Source organism: Nannospalax galili, unplaced genomic scaffold (assembly GCF_000622305.1).
Source record: "Nannospalax galili isolate Female #2095 unplaced genomic scaffold, S.galili_v1.0 scaffold43, whole genome shotgun sequence".
NCBI classification, from domain to species: Eukaryota; Metazoa; Chordata; class Mammalia; order Rodentia; family Spalacidae; genus Nannospalax; species Nannospalax galili.
The window spans coordinates 4579064-4602375 of record NW_008353342.1 but is presented as its reverse complement, the minus strand read 5'-3'; the positions used below and the strand labels follow the sequence as shown (position 1 = coordinate 4602375).

Sequence of the window (23312 nt, the reverse complement as noted above, 5' to 3'; positions counted from 1 at the left end):
AAATATTAAAGAAGTAAACCATTGCAAACAACAGTGTACTCTGTAGCGCTTGGAACCAGCGAAGCTGTGCCTTAAGATACAAACATTAGAATTTGTAAGTTTATAATTCAAAATTGTTTACAACATGGTAGTATAGTTTGTTCTAAAAGCTGGCTTAAGTGAAAAACTTTTCTTTGGAGTTAGTTGGTACATAAAATTTAGTCCTGTTTTCATTATTGGCTGATTAACAATTTGTTTTTTTTCTTTTTTGTCCCTTACTATCCTATTAACTAGCCCATTGTTATCATAAATAAACAATTATGGTTAAGTCAAAACTAGTTTAGGCAGCTAAATTATAAACATACACTTTTTTTTTTTTTTTTGGAGACATGTTCTCACTGTGCAGTCCTAGCTGTTCTGGAACTATGTAAACCAGACTTGCCCGAGGCATTCCTCCTGCCTTTGCCTCCCAAGCACTGGGCACTGGGATTATAGGTGTGTGCCACCATGCCTGGCTAACATGTTTTTTTTTTCCCTATATGAATTAGAGCTTAAAAAATAACTTTGAGTTTTGGAACCTAATTCTTAACCCCCCCAAATCTAAATTAATATGATTATTGGCCATAGGGATTTACTCAGCAGTATAATTCTACATTTATAATGAAGTAGATATTTCAGGATTATACTTAGTAGCATATTGTTTCATAAGCAAGAGGTGTATCTCAGTCATTGTGGATTCTGCTATTCTCTGAAGTTTATTGTAATAGAGCTCTTAAAGTAATGCCGAAGGTTTAAAATTACAAATGTTAATGTTTTCTATATTAAAAATAAAAATTCAGATATAACATAAGTTTAAAGTTACCTTTACATGTGGTTCCCAAACTTTTCCTTCCTGTAGATACTGGGAAGATTATTTTAGTCTATGGAAAGATAAAGTAGAATAGGCCAAGTCTTTTTTAAAGTATAAAATTGGGTCATGTGCAGTAATACTAGTCCCAGTTCAGTTGTTAATTAATGACAGATATAGCATATACAATTAACTGTGTTCTCCTTTTAAAGGTTGATTCCCCCCCCCCCCCCAGCATGGAAAGTTCATCTTTCTTTGTTAGTGGCAATGTATAAACAAGATTTTTCATACAAATGCTAGAATGCTAATTTTTATTTTAATTCATATATTTTAAATACTTTTTGTTACTTTTTGGTTCTTTGATTCATATGTGGAGGAAGAGGCATCTGGTGTATAGACTGAAAAATTGTGTTTAAGTATTTGTTTGTATAATACAGTTTATTGGACCAAGGGGACTAAGTCCGCTGATTGAATTTTATTCACCTTTTGGACAACAGTGTACATAAAAATTAAATAGGATACTTTAAAAATGTAGATTCTTGTCTACCCACACCACTATTTATAATTCTGTGGTATTGCCTGAGAATTTTAATACTCCAATGATTCTGATAGGAATGCCACATTGACTGCCCCTTAGGAGAAACACCAATTCTTACTGTTAATACTACTGCTGTTCTTAGGAGTCCGTGAACTGGTAGGTCTTTCCCTACTTAGATTCAGATTCCTAACCAAACTGTAGGGTAATAAGTCTTATAGTAAAATTAGGAAATGAAATGTGGAAAAACTGATGTTTTGCTGTTTCTTCATACTTTTTAACATTTTAGATAGGATTTTGCCGTACAGTTTTACCTTGTTTTTCTTAGCCTCATAAAAAATACCTTACCATGTTTTAAAGCAGTTATTCATAGCCTTTTCAATACTTCTATAGTATTGCTAGATAGTACTAATTGTCGTCTCTGTGTTTTTAGCTATTTAGTTTGATTCTGCTATGTAACAGTACAGTGAATATCTTTGTTAGGAAAGCCTTTTTTTTCTGTAAAATTTTTTGTTTTTCCTTTTGTTAGGTGTTCTAAAAATATTTCTAGAATTCCTTTTTAAAAGAATTTTAATTTAAAAAATATTATTACTGTGTATGCATTCATGATGTGTGGGCACCTGTTTCATAGGCCAGATGTGGCAGTCAGAGGACAATTTTGTGGGGTCAGTTCTCTCTTACCTTTATGTAGGTTCGGGTATTGAACTCAGATTGTCAGGTTTCCACAACAAATGCCTTTACCTGCTAAGCCATCTCACCAGCTCTCTAGAAGTTCTTGAAATATACTGCCCAGTTGTTTCTCACAAAGATTCTGCTAATTAAAGTTACTAGCTGTAAACCAGTTGTTGTAGCCTATCTTCTTCAGTGTTTAATGTGCTCATTAAAAGATACAGAGTTTGGGCTGATGAGATGGCTCAGTGGGTAAAGGTACTTTCCACCAAGCCTGACAACCCAAGTTTGACAACCCAGGACCCACATAGTGGAAGGAGAAAACTGACCCCTACAAATGGTCCCCTGACCTCCACATGTGTGCCATGGCACCTGCACATCCACACACACACACACACACACACACACACACACACACACACAGTCTCTATGTACTCTAGACAAATACTGACTGCATTATTCCTTAGTATTAGTTGTAACTAATACTTGTTTTGTGTGCATATAAAGAACTAGTTTGATACTTTATGCTAAGTATTAATACCATTTCAGGGGTTCTCAGTAGTTGAATGATCAACTAATAATTCCATTGAATTTTCCCATTAATTTAAGCAGTTAATAAATCCATGCAGTTCTTTTATGTTAAGAGACCCAGAATTAACACAATTTCTGAGTTCTGTTCAGACTCTTCTGCCCTCCACAAAACCTGCATTCATGCATGTGCAACTCTCTCTCTCTCTCTCTCTCTCTCTCTCTCTCTCTCTCTCATAATTTAAAAAGCAAAATAAATCTTAAAAAAAATTAAAATGGTCTGGCCTGTCTGCGCTTGGTGATTGCTAGAGACCTATTTCTGGAATCTTTCTCCAGTCAGTCACTGGTTCTGGGAGTGATGGAATTTACTTCTTTCCTTCTCCCAGCGATCACAGTCCCAGATCCTCCTGGCTGGTAGTTGAAGTCTGTAATAAGTTAATTGCTGAATCAGGTGACTTTCCAGCCCTGGATGTTGAAGTCTGTGGATTTGGTACTGTTGCGCTCCGCCATTTTGAAAATTTCTTCTCCCTGACTTTCAAGTTCAGCCTTGTTTTCTGATAGAACTTCTATTTCCACTCCCTTCACTGGGTCACCTCCTTCTTCTTCTTCTTCTTCTTCTTCTTCTTCTTCTTCTTCTTCTTCTTCTTCTTCTTCTTCTCCTTCTCCCTCCTTCTCCCTCCTTCTCCCTCCTTCTCCCTCCTTCTCCCTTCTCCCTCCTCCCTCCTTCTCCCTCCTTCTCCCTCCTCCCTCCTCCCTCCTTCTCCCTCCTTCTCCCTCCTCCCCCTCCTCCCCCTCCTTTCTTCTTCTTCTTCTTCTTCTTCTTCTTCTTCTTCTTCTTCTTCTTCTTCTTCTTCTTTTTTTTTTTTTTTTTTTTTTTCACTATGTAGACCAGGCTGGCCCTGAACTCACAAAGATCCGCCTGCCTCTGCCTCCCAAGTGCTGGGACTAAAGGTGTGCATCACCACGCCTGGCACTGTCTTCTTTTTTTAAAAAACTATTTTATTTTAATGTGTATGAGTGTATTGCCTGCATGTATGTAAGTGCACCCGTGTCATGCAGTGCCCTCAGAGGGCAGAGGAGGACATCAGATTCCCCTGAAACTGGAGTTATGGATATTTGTTAGCTACCATGTGGGTGTTGGGAATTGAATCCCAGTAGTCTGCAAGAGCAGTTAGTGCTCTTAACCGCTGAGTCATTTCTCCAGCCCCTACTAGATCACCTTCTTTGTACGTTTCATTGATTGCAGCAGAAGTCACTAACCTAGGCCATGTGCTTTGAACTTGGATATTCTAGCTCACCTTTCCTATTGTCTAATTCTGTTCTCTTTTTCCTCCTTATTCTATACATTTTCTTAACTTTCTAACCTGTATGCCAATGTCTTTTACATTTATATTTTTAGCCCTAATTTTAACTGAGCTCCCAGTTGATATATCCAGCTGTCTGAGCATTTCTACTTGGATTTTTGTAAGGTTACCAGTCTAGTGGAATCAAAATAAGACTTCTCTTTTTCCTTCTCTTGTATACTGTTCTTTGTGACATTAATCTGCAATTTAAAAGCAAAACAAACTATATTACACATAAATGTAAAGTCGTGCACGATCACTTAACCGAGTTATTTCTGGGACTCTAATCCTGCTTCTCCATTCCTTTCATCTTTTGTTTTAAACTTTTTTCATTTTAAAAAACATTTATTACTTTTATTTCATGTGTATGGGTATATTGCCTGCATGTAGGTGGGTACATCCGTGTGATGCAATGCCCTTGGAGGTCAGAAGAGGGCATTGGATCCTCTGGAGCTGGAATTACAGACAGTTGTTAGCCGCTGAGCCATCTCTCAGCCCCCATTCCTTTCATCTTAATTCAGCTCTCATCTTCTGTTTGTATTGTCGTATCCATCTTCCAATTGATCTGCTAGTTATGCGTCCGTCTCCCCCCACCCCCGCCCGCCCCCTCATGTAGTCCAGGCTGAATTTGAACTTGTTATGTATATAGCTAAGGGCGAGCTTGAACTCTTGATTCTCCTACCTCCATATTTTGGGTGCTGGGATTACAGACATGCTCCAAACACATCAGTTTTATACTATGCTGGGGTTGGAACCCAGGGCATCATGCATGCTAGGCAAACACTGTACCCATTGAGCTACATCCCAAGCCCAGCTGTGTCTCTCTTAGTGCTATAATATTTCAGAATGTTCTTTCTGGCTTAAAGTCTTAGTAATTCCTTAATACTACATGGATGATGTCTATGGAGATTTTTCTTCCTTTTTCCTCCCAGGGAGTAGTGCTGGGAATTGAACTCACAGATGTGTGCATGCTAAGCAAGTACTCTTGAGTTCTACTGCTAGTGAAGTCATTTTAACAGCACACAGATTCTCTTTGCTCTGTTACTTGATTCTCCTTAGATCTTATACTTTGTGAGTTAGTAGTTCTTTGACTCATACCATGCTGTTTCCTAACTTGTGTCCTACTGTCTCCTAGCCCCCTTTTATTCATTTCCAAAGGCCTGCTTGTTTTCAGATCCCTTCCTTTTTTTAAAAATTATTTTTTCATTTTATTATTTTTATTTTGTGTATGAGTATATTTCCTGCACGTATGTGAGTGCACCTGTATCGTGCATACCTCGGAGATCAGAAGAGGGCTTTGGATTCCCCTGGAACTGGAGTTAAGGACGGTTTGTAGCCACCATATGGGTGCTGAGAATCAAACCCGGGCCTTCTGCAAGAGCAGTCAGTGCTCTTAACTGCTGAGCCATCGCTCCAGCCCCAGGTCCCTTCCTTTTTGTTTTCATAAGTATTTGTTCTCTGTAGCCCCAACACTATTATTCACTCAAATGATGAGTGAGTTTCACTTTCCTATACTATATTCTGAGATCCTAAAAGATAAAATTTTGTGGTATTTGTAACCTAAATGCCTAGTCAAGAACGCGGCACTCAGTTCATTTGGAGATAGTTTCATTCACTAAGAGTGCAGCTGTCCATCCCACTTCCTAAACTACAAATGTAGATACTTTCCTAGTTTGCTCTCTATCACATCCAACCAGTTCCAAGATCTTAGTTTTGCTTTTATCTGGAAATTTGTGTTTATGTATAATTGTTAGTTTGCTAATTCAATGCATTTTACTGTTGTTTACTAATGTACTCACCATACTACACCCTGAATATTGCATTTAATTTATAGAATCTGTACTTTTTGTTTGTTTATTTTTTTGTCTTTTTTTGAGACAGCCTCTCCCTGTAGCCCCAGCTGTCCTGGAACTCACTATGTAGACCAGGCTGGCCTTGAACTCACAGAGATCTGCCTGCCTCTGCCTCCCAAGTGCTGGGACTACAGGCATGCGCCACCATGCCTAGCTTAGAATCTGTGTTTAATTTGTACAAGATTACGTGTTTATAAATTGAGTTTTTGTATTTAGGAGCAGATATCTATTTAAGTTTTTGTGGTGCTGAGGAATGAATTCAAGGTTTTGTGGTTCCTTGAGCCCAGGCCCTGGAGGAAAGTTTTATAAGTATTCTCTTTTGTTTTTGTAATTTCTTTTAAGATTTGTTTGTAAGTACGTGACACTTCTTTTCCTACTGTGAATGGGATTTTTTTCCAGTTATGTTTTTAATTTTTCACTATTATTGAATGGAAAATTATTAGGTGATCATATATCTGATCAGATCATTAAACTCTTGTCTGGGTAATTTAAGTACTGATGGTTTCAGTTTTTTTCTTCTGTGTATTTAAATGCTGCTCAGTTCATTTTCATATCTTAGTACACTGTTCAGACTCTACTCAGTGTAGAGTAGAAGCAGGTATAGTTAACATCCTGGTATGATTATTCTTTTCTTAAGTGAAACTATCTGTCTTAAGCTTTGATGATAATACTAGTAATTTTTAAAAGTCAAATTAAAGCAGCACCACTTATTGCTAACTTGCTAAGAGCTTTTGCGTTGAGTTCTGTCAGGTGTTTTCTTGGTTTCTATGGAGGTGATTTTGTTCTGTTAATCTAAAGAATTAACATGTAAGATTTTCCAAAGACAGACTTTCTTAATATCGCTGTGTTTTCCTGATTTATTTAATGTAATGTTGGATTTGATACTGTGTCTTATTTCAGATGTTTTAACCTATATTTATGTGCTGTGTATATAGTGTTCTTTTAATTATTTTCTGCTTTCGTTTCAAAGTTATGCTAGCTTTATAGACTTTGGGAACTTTTCAGTTGGAACAAATATTCAAATTTGAACATTTTTAAACACGAGGAATTAGTTCATTTTCCTCCCTTCCTCCCTTCCCTCCCCGCCCTTCCTCCCCTGCCTTTCTCCCCTCCCCTCCCTTCCCCTCCCCTCCCTGTTTGAGATAGGGTCTCACTATATAGCCCTGACCAGCCTGGAACTTGCTGTGTAGACCAGGCTGGCCTGGGATTCAGAGATCTGCCTGCCTTTGCCTCCTAAATGCCGAAAGTAAAGATGTATATCACTACACCCAACTGGAATTAGTTTTTTAAAAAGTTTTTGTAGGATTTACCCATAACTTTTAAAATGGTTGTTGACATCTTGCTTTCCTTAAATTCTAATAAAAAATCAGGAACACTGAGTTCCTTTGATAATTTACTACCAAATTGCTTATCCTAACAATTTGTTTTTTTCAGAAAACATTGTTATAGCTACTTAATCAGGACATGAAATTAGTCTATAAGAGAAATAAAAGTATGCCTGTCTCCATGGATAGATTTTTTTCCCCCCATAGGAAGATGCTGTCTTGAGTGGTAGCCTTAAATTTGAAGCTAGCATTTTTAAGAAAGCAATCTTATTTACACCATCAGATGTAGTGCCTGCATTAAATATCATGTATAAAAGACCAAAGGTAAACATCGTTACAACCATGTATTCATGTTTTGGGTTAGTTTTACTGTTTTTTTAAAAGGTTTATTCTGTTATTTAGATTCATTAAAATATATGCAAATACTGTTTTAGAAGTTGAAATACTTTAATTTCAATAAAACTGGTTCCATTTGCATTCACATTCCCCTTTAACATTCAGTATTTTAAAAATTTATTTCATGTATATTAATTGTAGACATTAATGAGATGCAGTGTGGTATTTTCACACGTTCACTGACCATGTCCATTCCCTCCCTAGTGATCATTGTTCTGCTGTCAGGTTGAATTTCTTTTTCAAGTCTCCACATCTGAGAGAGTCCATATGATACTTAACTCGCCTTTCTGTGCTCAACCTATTTCGCTTAGTATAATGAAAAAAATTGAATTCAGCAGCACATCAGAAAGATCATAGAGCATGTTGGTTTCATTCCAGAGATGAGAGGATAATTTAACATATGCAAACCAGTAAACAAAATATCATATCAACAGAATAAAGTTAAGATTCAATATTTGTAAGCATTCATTAAATTTTGGAAACTGAGTATCTGACCATAACTCTAGGATTCCTATAGTAAAGCAGTGGCTATCAGGGGCAATTTTGTCTCCAGAGAACATCTGCCAATGTCTAGCAAGTCTGATTTCTCACAATGGAGACAGGTGTGTACTGTCTTCTAGTGTGCAGAGGCAAAGGGCATGTGTGAGCCTCCCACAGAACACAAGAAAGAATTGTCTATGTCAAAATGTTAGTGATGCTAAGGTTGAAAAACCTGCAAAAGAAATAAGCGTATATGATAAAAATGGTTGTCAAATATGAGGTTGTTTTTTTTCCTTTTCAACAAGGGAATTCTGTGTAAGAGTACAATTTACAGTGTCCTTGTCCAAAGTATATGGAATACTCTACTGTTCACCAATACCTGTCAAGTCTTTTAAAAATAAAACATCACTGTAGGTTAGGATTAAACATGTAAATCAGCGAGTTACTGCTGATTCTTATTTTTCCATTGTTAAGAAATTAGATCGAGATTAAATGATTGTCTTGTGGCTATAGGAATATTATTACCAAGAAGGAATAGAAGCTAGTATCCTCTTAGCTTATACATTATTATTGTATTCTTTTTATTCCTGATTTAATATTAGAGTCTAGACTATGACATTTTTGGGGGGCAGTTTTCTGAATAAATTCAGAGCTATTCAAGTGTAAGTCTTTTTATGTTTTAAAAAATTGCCTGGGGCTGGAGACGCAGCTCCTCCATTCTGAGCACCTGTGTCTTCGGGTAGCTTGCAGCCCACCATAACTCCAGCTCTAGGGTATCTGATGCCTTTTTCTGGCCTCCATGGGCAGCGGCACACATGCAACATGGATTCTGCTCTGGTAAAACTTAATCTTCTTCAAAAATTGTTTAAAATCCTGTAATTTTAGAGCCAAAGAAGACCTTGGTGACTTAGTGCAGTTTTTTTCCTTTATAAAGTAAATATTTCACTTTTGGATAGGTGAAGTGGTCTTACACAATGTTACACCATTTTCTAGTGTCACATCTTAGAGCTCACAACTCTCAGTTGAATGTTGTTTCAAGGGGAGGAAAACTGTCAGGCACACTTGGATTCTGTTTTCAGGTACCTCAATCTGGCTATGATTATTAAAACACACAATTACTTTTATATATATTTTCATATATATAGAAAAAATATACGTGTCCATTTAAATTTTTCCTTTAAAAATACTTTGTCAGGCCGGAGAGATGGCTCAGCAGTTTAGAACACTGGTTGTTCTTGCAGAAGACCCAAGTTCAAATCCCAGCACCCACATGGCAGCTAACAACTGTCTGTAACTCCAGTCTCAGGGGATCTGACAGCCTCTTCTAACCTCTGCAGGCATTGCACAACACAGGTGCAGGCAATAGACACATACACATAAAATAAAAATAATAAAATTAAAAAAAAAAAAACCTTTCTCAGCTGGGCATGGTGGCACATGCCTTTAATCCCAGCACGCAAGAGGCAAAGGCAGGTGGATCTCTGCAAGATCAAGGCCAGTGTGGTCTACATAATGAGTTCCAGGTCAGCTGGGGAGAGAGAGAGACCCTGTCTCAAAAAGAACTCCCTCCAAAAAAGATGGTTTTTAACTTTAATTATTTGAGGGGGGGATCACAGGATAACTTACAGGAGTTGGTTCTCTTCTTCCACCATTTTTTATTTTATGTGTATGAGTGTTATGCCTGCATGTAGGTAAGTGCACCCCTGTTGTGCAATGCCCGCAGAGGGCAGAAGAGGCTGTCGGGTCCCCTGGAACTGGAGTTACAGACAGTTGTTAGCTGCCATATGGGTGCTGGGATTCGAACCCGGGTCTTCTGCAAGAACAACCAGTGTTCTTAACTGCTGAGCCATCCCTCCAGCCCCCAATTTTTATATTTTTAAAAATACTTTGTAAGGACTGGAGAGTTTGCTCAGTGATTAAAGGCACTGGCTGCTCTTGGCAGAGGGACCTGGGTTTAGTTCCCAGCACCCATATTACAGCTAACAACCATCTATCCAGTTCTAGAGGATCTGATGCTCTCTTCTGGCCTCTGTGGGCTTGCATATGATTGGTGCACTTGCATACATTCAGACAAAACCCTCATACAAATGCAAACAAAAACTGATTAGTTAAAAATATATGTTTAACTTACTAGCTTATTGATTTTGCAATTCCTGCAATTTAGACCCTAGGCCTTGAGCATACTGGGCAAGTGGTGTGCTGTAGAGCTACACCCTCAGCCACACCCTAAGCTTTTGATATTTTCCCCCATAGGTTTGTAAATGGATTAGTATGTTTATTTGTAAACATCCTCTTTAATCTCGTTTCAATTTTCAAACATTTTGCCATTGTCAACATGAAATTTAAATTTTGTTTCACAGGCAACTACACCTCCAAATCAAGGAAGGCCAGATTCTCCTGTCTATGCTAACCTACAAGAACTGAAAATATCGCAATCTGCTCTCCCTCCTCTTCCTGGGAGCCCAGCAATTCAAATTAATGGAGAATGGGAAACTCATAAAGACAGTTCAGGACGTTTTTACTACTATAACCGAGGAACCCAGGAGAGAACCTGGAAACCACCCCGATCGACTCGGGATGCCAGCATAAGCAAAGGGGATTTCCAGAGTCCAGGAGAACAAGAGGTATGAATAATTTAGGAATCAACCAGTGCGTTTCCCTGTTTCCCCTTTCATGATTCAGAAACAAAAGACAGCTTTGTTTCTTGGTATCATCACAGTAAGGCACTTGAATTTTAAAGATATTAAATACCTTTCCAAGCTTTCTTATATAACAATGCTAGTTACCTCCTACTTTCCAGTGTACAAACACTAACCTTTAAGTCTGCTTACTGATTCCAGAGCTGGATTAAAATTGTTCACTGCCAGTGCTTCCCATTATTGTATTAGAAGACACTAACTTAACCAAATGTGGTTGCGTACACTTGTAATTAAAGCAGTAGGCTAAGGCAGGAGGATCAGGACTTGAGGGCCAGCCCTGGTTACATAGCAAGTTTGAGTCCAGCCTGTCCCGTCCCACCCCCACCCCAAGAAAAACTAACTTATTTGCATAAATTAAAAGATCCATGATGTGACTTAATCAAATAAATAGAAACCACATTATTTAACTGATTAAAACAGATTCCTTTCTCCTTTTCTCTGTTTTCTGTGGCCATCAAACTCCTTTGTGTTTTCTGTCAATCAGGAGTGCAAGATTATTTTTTATATCTGTTTAAGGAAAGTAATGATAATTTCCTGCTGTAGTTAGATTAGTCTGTAAATGTAAGGACAATTCACTCTCAAACTCTTAAACCAATTATGTTCTCCTATGAGTTGTCGTCTCCCCCCACCCCCCATTTCATCTTCCTCCAAACCTCCTACAGGGTACAGGGTGTGACAGAGAACTCACTAATTACATTTTGAGAAACACTCATTTTCATGGTCTGACGGAGGTGTCTTGGGATTGTTTAGATGTGCAGGTGGAAGGTGGGTAGAATTGGTGGAATGCCTTGAAATCCTGTCATTGACAGGAGCCCCTGTACCCAAAAGGGGCACTCTGTCCTTACAGGAAGCATCTAGCTTCTACAAATAAATGTGGAGCTCCAGGAGGATAAGATTTGAGAAATCAGGTGACATGTTCTTCATTTAGCAGATTCTAAAAGCTTTTTGTAGCCAATAATTCCCCTTGCCCTGTTTTTCAGTTTGCTACACATGACTTTGGTTTGATGGTAACTTGTACTTTTATTTTCAAGAATGAGAGCAAAAAAAAGCAAAAGCCTAGCAGAAATATGCTCAACTATAATAAAGTTAGGAAACTGTGTCTGTTTTCAAATCTTTTTAGAGCTATAATTCAAACAGTTCTGTGAATCAGTAGTAAACTAAAACTTTATAATTTGTAGGATCAAGGACGAGGTTAAATTATAGAATAATAGAAAACTAAGTTAATTACACACAGTAACTTTCAACATGTTTCTTAACTTTCTATTTCTGTAAATAAATAAAAGTGATTTGTCTGCACATACTGTGTAAAAATAGGTATTTCTAAAGTTTTTGGAACACATTTTTTTTAGCACTTCTTGAGAAAGGTTGCCTGTGGGAGGTAAAAATAAGAGAGAGAGAAGGGATGGAGGGAGGGAAGAAGAAAGGGAGGGAGGGAGGGAGGAGGAGGATGTCTTATTCTGCTTATGTTGAATTGATCATAGGCTTGAATATAGGATTCTAGTTTGGGAATAATTTCTTTTCCCAATTCTAAGGTATTTTGAACTTTACCTGAATGGGAATCTGGGTCAGTTGCTTGTTTGGGAGTCCCAGTGTTAGACCCTTTAGGTCTTTCCATTTGGACTAACCGGTCTCCAGGAAGATTTTCAGCTCTTCTGCCTAGAAGGCTGAGGACTTCCAGGGTGTTGGTGCAGCAGTTTCCTTAGTCTCCCTCTCTGGTACCCATGTGCTTCCTGACTGTTGCTTTGCAACTGAGAATCTTACTGATTGCTCTCTTCACAGAGATTAACCTCCATAGTTCTGCCAGAGAACATGCCTAGTGGTGGGGCAGGAAGAAAAGAAAGCTGATGGTTTCTGAGCCATTTCCAAATTTTGCTGGGTAAACTTGGGTTTCATCTGCCCTCACTTCTACTAGCCTGTCAGTTTAGATTCTGCTTCTGTGTGGATGGTTGAGTGTTTTGTTCATCTAATTGTTGTCTCTTTCTGTGTTCTCCCTGTTCTTGGGGGTTTGTCTTGCCTTAGAAACTTATTTAGTGGTTACTTAAGAATAGGGGCTCTTAGCTGAGGGCAGATTTGCTTTTCAGGGATATTAGGCAGTGTTTGGAGACTGATGATCACAATGAAGGAAGTACTATCTGTAGTACAGAGATACTGCTGAAGATTTGATGGTATGTGACAACTCTCCAAAGAAAGGCTATTACTAGGGCCAACAGTACTGCTGAGAAATGTTACCCCAGACATTTTATCATGTCTCCTTACCACAGTCCTAATGTTTATCAGTTTCCTCTGGATCCATAAAGCCTTGCAGCAGCCATTACATGCTCTTGTTACACATTTAATTTCAGTTTTTAGCTCCTGTTTTGTTGTATACCATGACTTTAGGATGAATCCTTGATTTTACCATTTCTCCCTCTCATATTTTTCTTCCTTTTTCTCACATTTTCTGATGCCTTAAATACATGTCTTTAAATTCCGTCATGAGCTTTTCTTAATCATAGAATCTTTGTTTTTGTTTGGAAATGTGTTTTGCTTTTTATTTTTTTGTAGTTAATTTCTTTTCTTTTTTCTTTTCCTTTCTTTTCTTTTTTTTTTTTTTTTGGTTTTTTTGAGACAGGATTTCCCTGTAGCCCCAGCTCTCCTAGAACTCACTATGTAGACCAGGCTGGCCTTGAACTCACAGAGATCCACCTACCTTTGCCTCCCAAGTGCTAGGATTAAAGGCGTGCGCCACCATGGACCCGGCTTAATTTATTTTTTATGGTGAAAAAAATCTGTATTTAGAATTAAACTACTGGACTGCTGAGATGATTCCAATTTTGTTGGCAATATCTAAAGCATCATAATCAGGACCCAGATGAACATATGCCTTCTTCTGTCCATCAAGTCTGATCAAGGTATTGACCTTGGCCACATCAATGTAGTAGAGTTTCTTCACAGCCTGTTTGATCTGGTGCTTGTTGGCCTTGACATCCACAATGAGCACAGGTGTGTTGTTGTCTTCTGTCTTCTTCATGGCTGACTCAGTGGTCAGGGGGAACTTGATGATGGCGTAGTGGTCAAGCTTGTTTCCTGGGGGCACTCTTGCAAGGGTATTTGGGCTGCCTCCGGAGCCAGGTGACATGCGATCTTTTTGTGGCCGTGAACACCTTTCAACACTGCCTTCTTGGCTTTCAATGCCTTCGCTTTGGCTTCAGCTTTGGGAGGGGCAGGAACTTCCCTCGCTTTCAGCACCATGTTGGTGAAAAGCTGTAAATTTTTTATTGGCATATGTTCATTGAACATAGTGTTGGATTGCTTTTATTTGTGAAGACTACTTTAATATTCCAAGTTGGCTGTTAACTTGATTTTTTTCTAATTCATTTAAGACTTTATTCTCATGTTTTCTGGCTTCCATTGTTGATGCTGAAAACTCAACTGTCATTTAATTCTTTTCTTTAGGAGTAGTTTGTTTTTTCTTGCTGGTATGTCATAAAGTCTTGTATCTGCAACATGGTATATAGATAAAGTTATTTGTTAACTAGCCTTTTACAGTGACAAAATATTGTAGGAAACCAAATTAAAGGAATAAAGGTTTGGCTTATGGTTTTAAAGGTTCTGGTCTGTGATCACTTGGGTCCATTATTTCTGGGCTGTTTCTTAGAGAGAGAGCATCATAGTGGAAGGACATGGCTGGGGAAAGCTGCTCATCTCATGGCAGCTGCCAGGGGATAGAGGTGGTGGTATATCTGTGTGTAGAGACAGCAAGGAGCCAGGGACAATATATACCCTTCAGAAGCATACTTCTGTAACCTACTTACTCAAACCAGGCCTACCTCCTAAAAGCTTATTTGGCAATTAGCTCGTTTATGGGTAGATCCAATCCATGCAGTTAGCATCCTTTCTGTAGCACCAGGACCTGGGAACCAAACCTTCTACACATATAAGCCTTTGGGGCTGTTTTGTATCTAGACTGTACCAATATTCTTATTTCCTGCCAGGGTGTGAATTTGGAGTCTTACCTGTATGTATCCTCTGCCCGTTTTCTCTTTCTTCTTATTCTGTAACTTTGATTAGATGGGTGTGTAGTGTGCTCTTGATTTGTGCCTAAGTTTTATTCTCAGAATTTCCACATCTCATCCTTGTTCACTGTTTGTCTCCTTGTATCTACCTACCTCTTTATTTGAAGTCTAACCAATACTTGAGAGTTTTGAGTTTTAAAAAGTTACTGTTTGGGAGACTTTCTTTCTTTGCTTTTTTTTTTTTTTTTTAAACTTTGAAAAGTCTTAAGCCTACAAAAAGTTAGAAGAATAGTAGTATAGTAAGTGCCATTATACCATATAACCTTTATCTAGATTTACCAATTGCTGACATTTTACATTTGCTTTATTTCTTCCTTCCTTTCTTTTCTTTAACACACCATTTGAGGAAAACAACATGATTTATTTCCTATGAAGACATTTTCCAGCAAAACTGTATCATACTTAAGACATTTACTCTTAGTATATTATTTAATATGTGATTTGTAATTAGTATTTCTCAGTTGTTAAGTAATATCCTTTATAATTTTTCTATAAGAATCATATATTTATTTGCTATGTTTTGAGTCATATATATATATATTGTTGTTGTTGTTGTTTATTCCCATGTATAAGACTTCTGAAAGTCTGATTATGCTCTTTTTCTGCCAATTTGCTCTTTTTTTATATATTTTGTTTCCTGTCTTTTAATGTGTGTTATTTGTGTTTTAAGTTTGTGGTTTTGGTTCTTGGAAATTTATAAATAGGATTCTTTACTGGCTTAGGAGTTGCTTCCTTTTGCCAGGTGCCTAGGGAAGCCAGTGTCCCATGAATGTTTGAAACTAAATCTTTAGCTTAGTTTTTACAGCCACCCAGCTGGTAGTAATTTGGATTGTATAATGATTGTGGTTAGGGATTGCCCTGTTTTCTCACAATCTGAATTGTGAGGTGTCCTTTTAGACTCTTGATTTGATGGTCCTGAATTTGGTTCCCTAGCATTTTTTCACAGCTTTGAGAACTGTTCTCTGTAGATGGAATGTGCATGCTAGCCCCTCAATTCTGCCAAGGTACACTTGCTGCAGAATGGACCCCCAGAGTTAATGTGAAGTTCACATCCTCTGAATGGAGTTATTTAGTGTAGAACACTTAACATTTGAAAGTGCTTACCATTTAACTGCCATTAAAGAACTGTTGATTAGTAGTTGATACCAGACCTTAAAGCTATTCCTGGTTTTATATATAATGAAACATACCAAGACACTGAAACTTACTTTTCATGACCGAAAACATCTTTTTGCACAAAATTAGAAAAGTATGGATGAACACTTTGTCAATTTGAAAGTTGTTATGTCCATGAAAAAGATTTAGTGATTTTGATTATTGTTTCTTCCCTCACCTTTTCCCTTTCCCTTTCCTTTCCATCAATGTCTCATTATGCAGCCCTGGCTAATCTGGAGCTTCCTGTACAGACCAGACTGGACTTGAACTCAGAAAGATCCATCTACCTCTGCCTCTCTAGTGCTGGGACTAAAGATGTACACCACCAAACCTGACTCATTTGCTAATTATACTAATTAATACCCCCCCATTTCCAGAGTTTACTGTACTCCTATATAATCTTATGTTTTGTTACTCTCAACTAAATACAGATATAGCTAAGTTTCCAAATTAGTTTCAACTTTTTTTTTTGAATATTATTGTTGTGAAATAGAATGTGTTTTATGTAGAGCTTCCAAAGGGAATGCTGGGAATCTGCCATTGTAGGCAGATCCTGTTGATAATAGAATCTGATAGAGTCAGGTAAGGTTGAGTTGCAGAAACTTCTTAGAAGTGATAGGAAAAGTCAGCAAGTAGTTGAATGGATGTAAGTTTAAGTTACAGTAAGAATTGAGTGGCCGCGTTATGGTACTTCTTGTTTGTTGAGAGGCACCAGTACATGCCTCAGTCTCCCAGCTTGCCGCTCATCTGTGTGTGGCATTCACCATAGCTTCCTGTATTATTTTCATCCTGAATTTCTGATCTTTCTCTGTCCCATCTATATTTCATCAGTGTTATTTCTTCTTATGAAATTTAGTTTCCATTCTTCTGTAAGTATTTGGTTGGGTCAATTAGGATAACTTGCTAATGGATTAGATCATAAAGACACAGTGTTGGAAAGCTAGTGTCTTTTCCATGTCTTTTCTCATGCAGTTCAAAAACTAGCTCAAAGCCGGGCTTTTGTGGCACACGACTTTAGTCCCAGCCCTTGGGAGGCAGAGACAGGAGGATCTCTGTGCGTTCAAGGCCAGCCTGGTCTACATAGTGAGTTCCAGGACAGCTGGGGCTACAGGGAGACCCTGTCTCAAAAAAAGAAAAAAACAAAACAAAAAACCCCCCCAAAAACCCCAATAAATAAAATAAATGAATAAATAAATAAAAAGTAGCTCAAGATATATTTATTTGGCTTGGTACTTATGATACACAAATGAGTGAGAATTTTCAAGAAGTTGAGTCTAATGAATTCTCTTATCCCTTCTTTGTTTACACGTGGATGTGTCTACACAGTCACAGTCCTTTAATTTTTCACTTGAAATTGGAGTTCAAAAGCAACATTAAACAGAAGGTAGCATTTTTATCACAGCTTAGTCTGGATTTCTATTACCAATTTTATTATGCTAAAGTTTTCCAGAATTACATTGATATTAATTAACTAACCATTATTAATTTACCTCACTACTTGCAGCATTCTATTTAAAGACATTATTTTCAAAATTAAATTTTCAAATATTAATATATTTAAGATATCTTAGTACCTATAGCCCATATAAATTCAATCTTTTAGATTTCACTTACTGCATTTTTATATTCAAAAAAGAAAAACTCTTATGTTTCTGACTATTTGTAGCTTCTTCCACCAGAAGAAAACTACCACAGCACTTGTTACAGCCAGTCAGATAGTCAGTGTGGTTCTCCTCCAAGGGGTTGGTCAGAAGAGTTGGATGAACGTGGGCATACCTTATATACCAGTGACTATACTAATGAAAAGGTACTTTTTTTTTCTCTCACCTTGTATTTCTTGGCAGAATCCTCTTGTAGAATAGATGTGTGCTGAAATATTAATAGTAATAAAAGAATTAACTGTTGAGTGTGGTGGCGCTTGTTTATAATCCCAGCACTTGGGAGGGAGAGGCAGAGGGATGGAGTTTGAGGCTAGCAAGTATTCTCTACTGTGATTTTACAAGTGGAGTACTTAGTAAAACTACTGGTTCATGGTTTTTTGTTTGTTTGTTTGTCGTGGACTGGGAACAGAACATACTATGAAAGCACTCTGCCACTGAACTCCACCTCTAGCTCTACCGCACAGTTGAAATCTGCAGCAATGATGGGATTTTCATGGTGTTAATAAACCCATTTCACATGGACCTTTAAGATAGACCTATTATCATATGCTTGGATTTCTTCAATAAAATATTTATTTGTATTTTTCTTGGGGAAAGTTTGTTGTTTTTTAAATGATTTCCCCCACAATGTGCTGTTTTTATACACTCACCACTCCCATTATGACCAATTCTTATAAAACAAAAACCATGAATATAGTATTTTGTGATGAATTGGTTTAGGAATGCATATCAAATTTCTGTGTATTACCTATGAAATCATTTCTTAAAAGTAGCTGGTTGGTAACCTCCTACTCCTTTGCTTCAGGTCATTAACACTAAAAGGCACAGGGGTGCTAGCTCTCCTTTCCACAGTGATAAAGGTCACACATTCATGTTAGCAGTACTTAGGCCACCTCTTCATATGCCCTGTATTGTATTGCCTAAAGTTCCCTTGTTATTGTTTCTTAACCTGCTCTGAGTACAGTGCACTTCCTAAGGGAGGTGATTCCTTAAGGATTCATGTAAAATGAAGCTTAACGTGTGAAATTTTGTACCTAAAAGTTGAAAAGCATTTTTTTGGCTAATATCTCAAACTTGTCTTAAGGATGGAAGTGTACCTATGTATCTTTGTGTCATGTTTCTTGTTATGTTGTTAAGTGGTGTTTGAAACTACCTTGACATTTGAGGAAAGAGAAAAGTTGGTATTAGTATTGAGTATTATACTTACTAAACTTAAAGTACAAGTCTGTTAGTATAATAAACTTGTTGATTTTTCATTTATTTGTTAACTTCAAATAGCATAAAACTCCCAAGAATATTAAAAACCTGTTTCGTTTTTGTAGTGGCTCAAGCATGTTGACGATCAAGGTAGACAGTATTACTACAGTGCAGATGGATCCCGGTCAGAGTGGGAATTGCCAAAGGTACTAAGCTTAACACTGAACTTCTATGAAGTAATTGAAGACAGTTAACTAGGTTAACTTTCTCTCCCTCTCCTACTCTATCCCATTTTCTCCCCCTCCCTCCCCTCTCCCTCTTTCCCCCATCTCTCCCTTCCTTTCCCTCCCTCTTCCCATCCCCCCCCTTTCTTCCTGAGGTGGGGTAGCTCAGGCTGGACTGAAACTCCCTACATAGACCCAGGGTAGTTTTAAACTTTACCAGATTCATTCTTAAATTTGTTTCAGTCTTTAAAAAGTAGCAAGACTATAGCTGGGCGTGGTGGCACACTAGGGAGGCAGAGGCAGGTGGATCTCTGTGAGTTCAAGGCCAGCCTGGTCTATATAGTGAAGTCCAGGACAGCTGAGGCTACAGGGAGACCCTGTCTCAAAAAGACAAAAAAAAAAAAAAGGTAGCAAGACTAGCTTTTTCTGAATTCATTTGTGAGCCTATGATTACCTAATGTTTTCAAAGTTATACGTTTATCACTACCTGATACTGATTATTCTTACTTAAAAAAAAAATCTTTCAATTTAGCCTGAAATTGGACTTCCGTTATTCCTAGGCATAAAACTTCTGCTTAACAGAATGCCAGTGATGCCATCTTACGTTTAGTTACCTAGGTTTTTACATGAACTTGGCCTTATATTTAGTTTCTTTTTGGGGCTTTTTTGAGCCACTATGCCCGGCTGATACTAAGTTTCTATCAAAGCACAAAGTGCATATGGCTGGTGACCGCTGAGCTGTGGGAGAAGGAGAGAAATGACATCTGGGGCACTTATTCAGAAGGCAGCTCATGTGTCCGTGATAGTTTGTTAATTTCTATAGAAAAAAATGCCTAAAGCAAGTATCTTACATTAAAATACTATAACTCAGTGATGATAGGTTCTTATAGTTTTTTTTTAATGCATATATCTAAAATAATTCACAGCAAAACTCCCAATTTTTAGAAACAAAAACCACATTTTTAAGGGATTAGAAAATTGTTAAAGTTTGGTCATTTTTTAAAAAATTATTTATTTTTACTTTATGCGTATGCCTATATTGCCTGCATGTAGGTAAGTGCACCCATGTCATGCAATGACCCAGGACAGAAGAGGCTGTCGGATCCCCTGGAACTGGAGTTAGGACAGTTGTTAGCTGCCATATGGGTGCTGGGATTCGAACCCAGGTCTTCTGCAAGAACAACCAGTGTTCTTAACCACTGAGCCATCTCTCCAGCCCAGTTTGGTCATTTTTTTAAAGCTAGGGGCATGAAAGGGTGTTTAACTGTTGGGTTTCTCATATTTTGTTTTTCTCTGATTATGCACACTTTGTTACTGTCTTCTAACGTTTCATTTATGCTTTGTTTGCTCTTTTGAGTATGCTGTTGCCTAGTAAACTATAAACACATTCATAATTATGATTATTACTCATATTAATTTTACATCATTTTTGTTGCCACACAAAGACTTTTTAAATTGTAGTAATTATAAGCTCAAAGCTAGGTAAATTACCTTAAATTTCGTACACATATACACAGTTACACAGTTCATGCTAATGATGACTGTATTTCAGAGAAGCCCTGTGTCACAGTTGGGTCTCATTACATCTAAAGTGTCTGGTACAGAAGTTTTTGGTGGCCTTTAAGCATCATTATTGTTTAATCTAGAAATGATAATCTGAAGGTTGCTGTTTGACAGAAAACACTGAATTGAAAACACCCATATGTGATTGCCTGGCTTTGGCCAATTTTAAAGTTAAGAAAGAAGTAACAGCCTACTTAGATACTTGGGGAGGCCTATAAAGATTCGTTTTGGAGAGTAAAGAAGTGGCATAGTGTGCAAAGAAAGATGTTAGAAGGCGTTTTGAAATTTAAAACATCCTCAAAATATAACTATATTGAAGTTATGATCAGAGATTAAAAGTTAAGGTTGCTAGATTATTTTTAGGGATAAGGGGAGTTGATATTGGGTATTCTTTAGTTTCAGGAGAAGAATATGTCTGTTTAAAAGTTGATTTGGGGGCTGGAGAAATCACTTAGTTAAGAGCACGTACTACTTTTTCATAGTTCAGCTACCAGCACCCACGCAGTCAGCTCACAGTTGCCTTTTTTAAAAAAAATTTTCTTTTGGTCCTTTTGAGACAGGGTCTCCCTGTAGCCCCAGCTGGCCTGGAACTCACAGAGATCTGCCTGCCTCTGCCTCCCAAGTGCTGGGACTACAGGTGTGTGCCACCATGCCCAGCCACAGTTGCCTTTTAACTCCTGGGGGTCCAACGCTTCTGGCCTCCGTGGATACCCACCCTCACATGCACATATGGACACACATACACATAATTTTTTTAAAGTTGGTCCTGGGGGTCCAACACTTCTGGCCTCCGTGGATACCCACCCTCACATGCACATATGGACACACATACACATAATGTTTTAAAAGTTGGTATTCTTGTTATTTTATTACAATTTATTTATAACATTTAATTTGCCTGTATAAGATGGCGTATAACATGCAGAGCTTTTAGAACTCTCTATCCTTTTGTGTGATCTACTTAATATTTCAGACTCTTACATGATTTAATACTTTGCTGATAACATATTGCTTATTTCACATTCAGTTTTCTTTTAGTAGTGATTATCTGTCCTTTCTACACATTGATGTGTTCCAAATTGGCCTTTAAAACTAGTACCATTTCAGTAAAACAGTGTATTTAGTCTTTAAGTGAAAGCAAAGATAACACCTTCAAACTATTAAATGTAAAACGTATGTATGTCTAAGCGTTATTTAAAAATTTTAAACCAAAAATTAAATTCAAGTGGGTTTTAGAAGTAGAAACAAACCTAAAAAAAACCCACTTTGTCTAATGACCTCATTTTAAAAATTATGTATGAAGAACTGCTGTATTTGGTATATTTTGCACTTTGTTTACTCTGTAAAGCAACTGTGAGTGAAGTGATACTTCTATTATATATATTTTGCAACTGATGAAAGAGTTAGGGAGATTAAATATTTTACAAATGTTAATACTAACTGGGTCTGTGTAACACCAAAATCTTGTTGCAAGGCTGCTTAGTAAGAAAACCAGAAAGTTCATGATGGTGTCACATCACAGACATAGCCTAGTGATCATGGGTTACTGGGAGGCATCATAGATTCCATATTTGTTTCTATTACTTACAAAGTATATTTTGCTTTCTTCAGTACAATGCTTCATCCCAGCAGCAAAGAGAAATAATTAAAAGTAGGAGCTTGGACAGGCGGCTGCAAGAACCAATCGTATTAACAAAGTGGAGACATAGCACCATTGTATTGGACACCAATGACAAGGTAGGACTTTGAGGAAAATTTGTTGAGAATTTGTCTATTGTTTACAGCGAATTGTAGCCATTTGTACTAGTATTTTTGTAATATTGCTGGTAAATGTGATTCTTGGATAAGAATTTGATTTCTTTTGAGCCAGTGCAAATTAATGGTTCTTTTTGTTTATTTTCCCACAATTTCATAAATACAAAATGTACTTTGGCCATATCCCCGTCATTATTCCTATTTTATACTTTTCCGTTGCTACAGAATCCCTTCTTCCCAGTAAGTCCCTCTGCTTTGAAGTCTGTCTGTTTTTGTGGTCCACTTCATTTAGTTAGAGTTTCCTGACTGACCATGGAATGGTGGGAGGGTATTTATTTGAACAATGACAACTTACCAGTGGCTATGCGACTGAGAAATATGACACTGTCTCTCCAACGACCATTAGCTGCCCATAGTTCATCAGAGAGGGGTAAGACCTTATGATTCCTCTGCCCATGCATGTTGGAGTGTTGGCAGGCTCAGTCTTGTGCAAGTAGCCATTGCTGCTTTGAGTTCATGGGTGGAGTAGCCATGTCAGAGCCAGAAGAGAGTTTCACTGCACTCTTCCCACCCTCTGGCTTTTCTGCCCCCTTATCTAAGATACTCCCTGAGCCTCTAAGGGGGTGATACTGGTATCCTGTTTAGGGCAGAGCACTCACCAGTTCTTTATTCTCAGCATGCAAGCTAATGCTTTTACCTGCATGTACTGTGCAGTTATTTTCTTTTTAACTAAATGGCATGCCTTTGTATTTAGCACCAGCTTAGGCAGTTTTTGGCTTTTAAGTTTTTCATTTTTTTGCACATAGACCATTTTTGTAGCCTAGTGATATATACTTATCAACACATTTGAGCTAGTAGACATGTGTGTATGTGTGCGTGTGTGTGTGTGCGTGTGCGCGCGTGTGTGTAACACTGTTCTATTACTTTGTGCCTTTGATCTCCTGGATGTTTCATAGTAAAGATTTACTTTTCTTATCCCAAGGAAGAGTGGACTTCTCCCTTTATTTTTCTACTGAGAAGTGATGTTCTCTGTTTCTAAAAGGGAATG

The 23312-nt window shown here is 37.7% G+C and overlaps 1 protein-coding gene across 7 annotated transcripts in view; it reads left to right on the top strand.

Moving 5' to 3' along the window:
- Arhgap12 (Rho GTPase activating protein 12) overlaps window positions 1-23312 on the top strand; it is a 143109-nt gene that overhangs the window by 58154 nt on the left and 61643 nt on the right. For 4 of the 7 annotated variants that reach the window (XM_008850540.3, XM_029554773.1, XM_008850539.3 and 1 more), the window contains 4 exons: window positions 10316-10579; window positions 17531-17671; window positions 18848-18928; window positions 22121-22246. In XM_008850540.3, coding sequence (XP_008848762.1) covers window positions 10316-10579; window positions 17531-17671; window positions 18848-18928; window positions 22121-22246 — 612 coding nt within the window. The remainder of the gene's footprint in view (window positions 1-10315; window positions 10580-17530; window positions 17672-18847; window positions 18929-22120; window positions 22247-23312) is intronic. The other 3 variants (XM_008850543.3, XM_008850542.3, XM_008850544.3) reach the window with 2 other exon arrangements.